This window comes from Lytechinus variegatus, chromosome 4 (genome assembly GCF_018143015.1).
Source record: "Lytechinus variegatus isolate NC3 chromosome 4, Lvar_3.0, whole genome shotgun sequence".
NCBI lineage: Eukaryota > Metazoa > Echinodermata > Echinoidea > Temnopleuroida > Toxopneustidae > Lytechinus > Lytechinus variegatus.
In genome coordinates, this window is record NC_054743.1 from 59,335,914 (window position 1) to 59,345,558 (window position 9,645).

General features: G+C 37.3%; 1 protein-coding gene across 1 annotated transcript; it reads right to left on the reverse strand.

The window, feature by feature from the left end:
- Window positions 1–204: 204 nt before the first annotated feature.
- LOC121413117 lies at window positions 205–3,656 on the reverse strand. Its single transcript, XM_041605880.1, has 4 exons — window positions 3,572–3,656; window positions 1,995–2,140; window positions 1,097–1,300; window positions 205–392 (listed from the first exon to the last, which is right to left on the reverse strand). The coding sequence occupies exons 2-4, from the start codon at window positions 2,113–2,115 to the stop codon at window positions 205–207; spliced, it is 513 nt and encodes a 170-aa protein (XP_041461814.1). The 5' UTR covers window positions 2,116–2,140; window positions 3,572–3,656.
- Between the last annotated feature and the right edge of the window lie 5,989 nt (window positions 3,657–9,645).

Below are 9,645 nucleotides of genomic sequence, written 5' to 3' on the forward strand. Positions count from 1 at the left end.
CTTGCCCTCTGGCCTAGGTACCGTGGTCAGGGATCGACTTTTAAATGTCCAGTGAAGCGCCTAAGACCACTAGGCCATTCACCTCGGATGCATCTTCCATACTGATATCAGCCTTTCGTATAAGGTATTATAGGCCTACAATAAAAATACAAAGCCTATGAAGTCGACATCTTTCATCTCCTGTTGTATGATAATATTTGTGCGTCAGGGGAAGAAAACATGGTCGAGTAGAGCGACAAAGACGACGACGAAGGCACTGACGGTCATCGACGACAATGTGGCTGAGCAAGGAATGTCGACATCTTCATGGCGATCCTTGTTGTCGACGTAGTCGCTGTATTCGACGACCACAGAATTGCATGTGTGCAGATGATAGCTACCGAACACGACACCTGTGTTAGAAGGGATAAGGTTGAGATAGGAGGAGGAGAACGGGAGATACAGAAAGAAAAATTAGGGGAGAAGCGAGACGAGGAAGGGGGTCATCAAAATGAGTGAGAATGAGAGAGGGAGAGCGAGTGTGGGGGGGGGGGGAGAGGGAGAGAAGGTGAAGGGGGGGGGGGGGGGGGGGGAGAGGAAGAGAAAGAGGTTTTAACTATTTGATATATTTGTTTTGAAATATGAATTTGTTGTAATAATAGTAATATTAATAATAGACATTTATATAGCGCCATCTATCTAGAAAATTAATAATCTATTCCGAGGCGCAAGTTGTTTATTATTATTATTATTACCCTGGCTTTAGCTCGAGCTGCCTTTCAGCGCTAAGTGCATTCAAGAAATTAATCCTGCTGGGTACCCATTCATCTCAACTGGGTTGAGTGCAGCACAATGTGGATAAATTTCTTGCTGAAGGAAATTACGCCATGGTTGGGATTCGGACTCACGACCCACTTTTTCAAAGTCAGAAGACTAATCCACTGGGCCACAACGCTCCACGCGTTTAGTTTTAACTGTTTGCTATATTTTTTGAAGTGTGCATATGTAACAATATGACAAGATGTGTATTTACAATGAATGCAGAAGAAAATAAAACATGGGAATAAAACAAACAATTTGACACGATTCTTTGGAAAAAAGACTTCTTGTGGCTTACCTCCAGAAAGTAGATACGTCACATTCTCTTGTAAGTCGGGTATACCACAGGCTTTGGCTGAACTGATAGTAATAATGTCGACTGAATTGTCGACGGAGATGCCGTCTGTTGAGTTGCGGTATACTTCGGCTATCCGAACAGTGTATGTAATTAAATCACCGGCAGTGACATTGCCTCGGATACCCGTAACCGTTCCTCTGATACCTGTAAGTGTTGTACAAAATGTTTATTTTCTTAAATATAAAACCAACACTATGCATATAGGCTTATAATCAACTTGCACTTTTAATGCAAATAATCTAAACAAAAATTTATACATAGGCCTGAAGGTTCAATCTGAAAAAACAACAACCACACAACGGGACGCCCCTTGTTGAATCAGGGTTTATGGCGCTATCCCAGTGGTCTTCAATACGCATCTAAAAAAAGCGTTCAAGTGGTCTGTTCATATTTAAGTTATAACAGGGATCATTTTTTTATATTCATTCTGCAGCTGCAGGAACATCTGGTCAGGGGCAGGGCCCCCCAAAGTCAAACTATTTTCTAACGAATTTTAGATGGGTACGATGTTCCCTGCGTCGCACTTATGACGTGGCTTACAGTCACCCTTCCCCATTCTTAATGCAGGGGCGGAGCCAGGATTTTCCAAAGGGGGGTGGCACTTTTTCCCGAGGAAAATTTTGACAAGCAAAAAAAAAGAAAAAAGGTATTCACTTTCAAAGGGGGATGGGGGCACACTTCTGTTTTAACGGCAGTTTTACATTAAATATTTTAATTGTGCCTCTGAGGGGAGGGGGGGAGGGGATGGCACGGGCCGGCTTAGCCCCCCCCCCCGCCGGATCCGCCAGTGCTTAATGTAATTTGTAAAAAAAAAAACACTTTGGGCACTTTTCATTACCAAATCCTACAGAGCAGAAAGCCGGTTCCGTGGCACATTCGCAACCCGATGCCCTGGAGAAGATGGCGGCGAGAAGAAATATACTTAGCGCTGATGGGATGAACATGATGACGGTCGTCATGGAAACTATATATGTCCTTCAAATACTGTGAAATATAATGAAATTGTGGAAAAGAGAATGTAAGAGAGAGTAGGGGAGAGCGAGGATTATGGACGAGGTGGGCAGTGAGGATATAGGGAGGGAAAAGAATATAAATAGGTAGACATGGTAGAGAGAAAGGGGGAGAGAAAGGGGAGGGGGGTTCAAATGGGAAGAGATTCCCCATTGAAGAAAGGAGAACGAGAACAAAGCGACAGAAAAAATAAATATATAAGGAATTAACATTCAGATCAATGGTTCACATAAAAAACAACAACAACAACAAAAAAGTGTGATATACAGCCAGATGGATGGAATTTCACAAATGCACAATAGAAATAAAGATCAACCATGGACAAAAAAAATCAATTTTAAAAACATACAGGTATATGTGAAAGACGTTATAGTAAGCTTTTAAAAAGTAGTCAAAAACATTTGTAATAAAGGTACAATGATAATGTTATTTTGATAGAATTAAATTGAATATATACAATTGCATAAATAAATACATTTTTGTAAAGTGATCAAGCTCAAAACTGATTTGAAATGGAACTAATGAATGATAATTTGTTTTACAATTCTAAGGCTATGAATATGAAGATCTGTGTAAAGTAACGTACAGCTATAAAGAAAGAGGCAGATACGCATAGGGAAAGAAAGAGAGAGAGAAAATGTAAGGTTATTTTCGGTTTAAAACATATATTTTGGAAAGGAAAACGGAAGGAAAGCTGCCAGAAACTACAACATCCAATGTGGTGTACATGCAGTATCACTATAACACTTCCATGGTACTGTTATTGTGAGCCTATCCCATTGTCATAAAAACATTAGGTAATACAAAGAAATGGAGCGACCGGTATGCATATTACTATAAAAGAAAATCGCACTGCTCATACAGCCTCATACGTAATCAAATTTTATTCGAAATGATTCAATTATATCCAGAGTCAAGAGAAACAAAAAGTGTAACTGTTTACACAATACATACACTGTAAAAAATGAAGTGCTAATTTAGCACTTCCAGTGCTTGTATAGTGACTGCACTACCAGTGCTGATTTTCTAGTTCAAATTAAACTAGAAAGTCAGCACTCGAAGTGCAGTCACTATACAAGCTCTTTAAGTTCTAAATTAGCACTTCATTTTTTACAGTGTACATATATATGTTACTTTAGAGCTTGAGTAAAATTTTCTGGGAAAAAAAAACGCTTTTAGCTACCCACTTCCACCAAAATGACCCTATAGTATGGGCCATTCCTTCGAAAAAAAAACAACAACAACGAAGCACCCCCCTTTTTTGGGGGGGGGGGTGGTCAGCTATAACGAAGCTCATATTTTGTGCTCACTTGTTTTTAAAGGACACCCATCCTGCTATTTTTGTGAAAGGATAATGTAAATTAACGTACCATAAAATAATAAACAAAAATATATTATCAATACCACGGTATGTATACTCCATCCATGAACCTTGTCTGTCACAAACATACCATTAGACCACGGAACCGCTCCACATCGATTGCAACACCACTCGGCACGTTGTAAAACTTTTAACAACAACAACATACCTATAAGCCTCAGAGACTTGTCCACTCTCACCTTAAATCTCACTGGAATAAAACTTGACTGGCAGTATCCTCCTGATATAAAGTTCCAGGGGCTTTTAATTGTATCAACAAACTATATTTCACGCGATATTTAATCTGATGAATGTATGTCAAAAAGCTCCAGTATGTCCGTATCCAACGCTATTTTCCAAACAATATTTGAAAAAAAGGTTCACGATCTTTGTAACATGTTCTTTCAGAAACCGACGCCTCCCAAATGCTGAGTTGACGGAAAGTCACATTTCCAAGCGAAAAACACATTTTTTGGTCACTGTTTGCGGAAAGGCGACGTTCTCTATATCACTTATTGTTATCCGGTATTCACAGTATGCAATGTTTACCGAAATGATATTCATTCGATGTTCTTTGATCCAGCTCGGAAATACCATGTTTACATACCAGATCTCATGGCTTTGGTGTTCACATGACACATGGAAACTCATTCCCCGGGGCAAGTAATGTAATGTGTCATTAGGTAGATTACTATCGAGCATAATTAGCGGTTCTAAATTAGATCATTACAGAGTATAACGCATTTCTCTGAATGTGACTGTGATTACAAAAAGGGGGGGGGGGGGCCTCGCCCGCTGCCCCCGACATTTCAAGAACAATTACCTTTTCCATTTGGAATGCTCTATCGCCCATTATGTCCTCAGAAAGTAAGGGAGAGGGCGGGGGTGGGGGCTTAATGACGGCGATGCCGATTTCCCCTGTGCCATCGTTGTGTGACAATGAGGTATTTTATTTTTTTTTGGGTAAGGGAGGGGAAGGGGGCTTCACATACATTCATTCCGTGGTTGTAATTTTGTATGTAATTTTTCAGGATAATTTTGTGGAATCTAGTAACATTAACCATAAATTTTAATTTCAATATTGTAAAGGTTTGAGCGTTTGTAAGAAGGGGGGGGGGGGGGGTGGCATAGAAATTAGACCCCATTCCTTCAATAATGTATCGTGAAGGAAATTATAAAGTTATATCCCCTCTCGTGAGGAAAGGGGAGGTCGAGAGGGTGTTAATCAAACACCAAAAACATCAAAATAATTCACTTCCTCAATTTGCTGTGTCTCCCCTATATTAGTAATACATTACCTATATTTTACGCCACTGCATGACAAGTCCGACAGAGTCCGACAGAATTTAAAAAGTTAGATTTTCGCATGTTTTGTATATACAATAATATGTGCTTATGGAAATTTACACAAGGCAGAAGCCTGGAAGAACGTACTTTCTTTTGCAGTCAACTTTTAAATCCATGTATTTTGCAATCTTGATCACGTGATTTCATCGACACACGTACAACCAAGAGTCCCCATTCATGTCCTCCTTTTTGCTATTTATTCGTCTGGCCAATTCAAAATGAGGCATGAGAGTCTTTGAAGTCAGTAGCGTAGCTACGGGGGGGGGGGGCTGGGGGCACGTGCCCCCCGAGATTTGGTGTGCCACCCAGAAAACATTGGCAGAGCAAAAAAAAGAAAAGAAAAAAAGGGAGAAAGAAGAAAGAAAAAGGGAAAAGAAGAAAGACAGAAGAAAAAAGAAGAGGAAAATAAGAGGAAGACGAATGAATGAATAATGTGAGGGGAAGACTTGCAATTAAAAAAAATCATGTTACTATATAAAATTTTTGCTGGCGCTTCGTGCCATAATTGCCTGTTCGATGGGATTCATATCTTGCTCAATATGCTGATGTGGAGCAAGTTTTGAAGTCAATATGCAAAACACATTTTAGATCGGACATCGAGCTTTCATTATTTTTTTCCTTTACAAATTTAAGTGCTCTGTAAAATGTCCGTTTTATGGTCTACATATCAGCATTTTAAGCTCACGCTGCGTGGTCACATTTTTTGATTTGCCAAGTTCATATTGTCTACGTGTATTCCATAATGTTCCATTTAACAAATGTATTCAGAATGCCCATATTTTAGGTTTAAATATAAAACATGCGCGATAGCGTGCACGTTCTTTATTTAAAATGTACTTAAATTATCCAGTTTTACATCAGAATATCAATAATTGCCTGCTCACGCTTCACGATCGCTTTATTAATGATACCCAATTGAATATATCCTATTTATGACTTACAAAATATGAATAGTTTCCCGCTTTTAGGTGTAAAATCTCAATTTTCTTCCTCTCTCGCTTCGCGCTCGCATCAATTGTTTAGTTACATACCTATCCCATTAATTAATACAAAAAGTGCTTAGAATGACCATTTTTTTTTAGGTCGGAATGTCAAAAAATTTGCTCGCGCTTCGCGCTCGCATTATTGAAATATAAACCGTCTTCGTAGGTGACTGTAAGCAGTCCTTAACAGGTCCCTTTTCGATAATGCTAGAACAGTTGCTAAAAATTTCTGTTCGCGCTTAGGGGGTACATACGAATCTCGTTCAGGATTACACATAACATTGCCCAGAAAATTAAACTTCAGGAAAAAATACATTAAAGTAAAAAAAAAAAATCGCTCGCGCTTCGCGCTCGCACTTTTTATAAGGCTTATGAGATTATTTTATGTTTATGTTGTTTTATAAGAATAAAAATAACAGGTGACTGATATAGGTGAAGATAATTTCGGGCCCCTTCCCCGATTTGCGAAAGTCGGATCCGCCCTTGGGGACACATACACACCGGAAAAATGGCCGGTGCCCCCGCTGAAAAAGCAAGGACCCCCCAGTGCCCCCCGGGAAAAAAAAATCCTAGCTACGCCACTGTTTGAAGTATATTATCTTTTAACTTTTCGGTAAACTCAAAGCTACTGATCCAAGGGCAATTATATTTCCATTTCTTCAAAGGCGAACATGCATCACAATAGTTGAAGAGATGAATTGAATGTGAAATTCAATTCTATAATAGCAAATTATGCATCAAGCGATGTGTCAGTTAATCACGCACGTACGCCCATGCATTATCATGTTAAGCATTGCCCGTTGGTAGAACATTTTTTTCGGAACTGAAGTGGCTGAAAAAAAAATGACGTTATTTTTATCGTCATCATCATCATCATCATCACCATCATCATCATCATCATCATCATCATCATCATCATCACCACCACTATCATTATCATCATCATCATCATCATCACCATCATCATCATCACCAACATCATCATCATCACCATCACCATCATCATCACCAACATCATCATTATAATGATAATAATTATTATTATTATTGTTATTATCATTATCATTCTTATCATTATTATCTATGTTACCGTGTAAATCCAAGACTACTATTTTTCCTCTATATATCATTTGCTCTAAAAACACGTTTCAATTAAATTATCAGTCCCTCAAGCAGCCAAGGCCGGGCGCCGGTATCATTCGTACTTACGACGACGGTAATTGTGTCGTTATGGTAATTACAAAGGTAACCATGGTTGTGATTGGCTATCAAGCCCTGTTACCATGGTAGCTGATAATGACCCTAAAATTGCTATTTTTTGTAAGAGTTGTAACTCTATTTGAAAAGGGCCCCTGTTGTCATCTCTCCTTCAAGCGAAATAGTTTGCTGAGACCCTTCCCCCGAACCCTATACGCACTTCTCCACCATAATTCATTTCATGGTTTATTTATTTCCAGTAAAACAATCACACACATACTGCAGCTAAAAAAGCTGAAATGTATGCATTTACAGAGGTACAACAATTAATATTTGACAATATATTCATCATAAAACAATAATGTAATAATGATAAACTTAATGGTAAATTAAGAAAAATCCAGTATGTATACATTATGAAATTATAGAGAAAACATGCAGTTCACCAGTTAAGGAGACTGATAAAATCCGGTATTTTATTGTTTAAAACGGTTGGTCCTGGATTTATATTGCATTTACTGACGTTTATTTCGTAATTTCATGCCAACAACGTTCCATTCCGATAACCAGTTTTTACAATGTGGATTTTTGCTCACAGATACTGCATAATAGTTGCATAATTGTTAACGTTTATCGTTTAATGGATCCAGTTTACATCGTTATAAAGCATTTTCATAATCTAAATAACTTTTGCCTGGGATAATATGACAAAATCTTCTGGATTCTTTCTATTTTGTGTATTGTCTAAAGTTAATGTTTGCAAAAGTCGCAATGTAATCACAAATCGTAAACACTTGTGCATTACTTAGTCATAGATGAGAAAAATAAAGCAGTTAAACGAATAATTAACAGTTCTAATATCAAAAGTTTAAAATTTTGGTAAAAATGACATATTTAACAGAAGAATGTTATAGTCCAGGATAGGCCCCATAGAAACTTGACCAAACCTTGTTTTTTTATATATACAATATTTTTTGATGGTTTCTTGTCAATTCGAGGGTGCTGATTCCGAATCTGGATGATGCCACTCTTGTAACCTTGAGCATTTTCCGCAAATCGGCAAAATCCAATATGGCCGCCAAAATATGTAAATTACTCATGAAAATCCTAAAATTGTCCGCACATTGGATATGAAATGCATGAAATCGTGTGGCAGGAGTGAAATACTCTCTGAAAAAATAGTTTTTGACAAAATATTTATTTTTCTGATATTCAAAATGGCGGCCATAGGCCATTGTATACTCTATTATGTACAATATGAATAGGGAAAACTAATTTTCACAAAAATTAGCACTAAACCGTAAAAAATCGCGATGCATGAATGAAGTTATATATGCAAATCATCATTACTAACGAGATATATCATTTATTATGTCATACATGGGGATATTGCTGTATTTTGATATCTAAAATAGCCGCAGCTGGCCCAAAGAGTATGTACAATGGCAATGGCCGGGGCCAAAAAAAAATGACAAGAGTAAGCACTAAAATGCATATTATTAAGATAAACGAGTGGAATGCTGACTAAAAGCATCATTGCCATTAATATGCCATTTATGTGATAAATGCTGTTAAATGCTGATAAATGCTTTGACATCAAAATGGCCGCCAGCCATAGGCCCTATATTTACCATGTACTGTACAATGCGAATGGACGAACTAATTTTCACAAGAGTGAGAATCATAAAATGCATATAACTGTGATATACGAGTAAAAATATTGTATTAAGCATGATTTCCAACTAAATACATCAAATATTGGTCGTGGAGGTAATGCATGTTGTACTTTGAAATCCAAAATGGCTGCCATAGGTCCTAAAAGCATTGTGTACATTGTAACATGGGACATATAACTTTGACAGAATTTGGCTTTCCTTGACTCTAGATATTGCATGTAATTGTGAATTGTGAAAGGGTGAAATATTGTCTAAAACCATGGTTTCTACCGAGATATATTATATCATGTGTAATTAAGTTGCATTTTTAATTTGAAAATGGCCACCATAGGCCCTTATCGTACAATATATAATTTGAGTGGAGATAAACAATGTTCACAAAATGGGCATATGGCAGCCATTTTGAATGTTGAAATACAGTTTTTATCACCTAAATTACATAAGATATGATATATTTTGGTATACATGTAAGTCATGTTTTCAGACAATATTTCACTCATACATCACCATTTGGCCAAGCAAAGCCAAATTCTGTTGAAATAATTTGTTCCCATTCACATTGTGCATAATACCATTAGGGCCTGTAGCGGCCATTTTGACTTTCCAATAACAGTATTTATCACCTAACTGGCAGAATAAATGATATATCTTAATAGCAATTTTGCTTTCAGACAATTATTTTACTCATAGATCACTATTACGTGCATATATGGTGCTCACTCCTGTGAATATTGGTTTCCCACTTTGCATTATACATAATACTGTTAATGTCTATGGCGGCCATTTAAGTCAAAATACAGTATTTAACACAAACTTGAAACCTGAATGATATATTTCGTTAGAAAATATGTTTTTAGACAGTATCCCATTAATTTATCCATTATGATTATATATGCATTTTAGTGCTCTCTCTTG

Bases quoted from the DNA above. Each gene is read 5' to 3' on its own strand.
- LOC121413117 (XM_041605880.1), bottom strand. From the start codon at position 2,115: ATGACGACCGTCATCATGTTCATCCCATCAGCGCTAAGTATATTTCTT. The intron at 1,301-1,994 runs GTAATGAAAAGT...CAACACTTACAG, and splicing joins TTTCTGCTCTGTAGGATTTG to GTATCAGAGGAACGGTTACG. The intron at 393-1,096 runs GTAAGCCACAAG...CTTCTAACACAG, and splicing joins GACGTATCTACTTTCTGGAG to GTGTCGTGTTCGGTAGCTAT.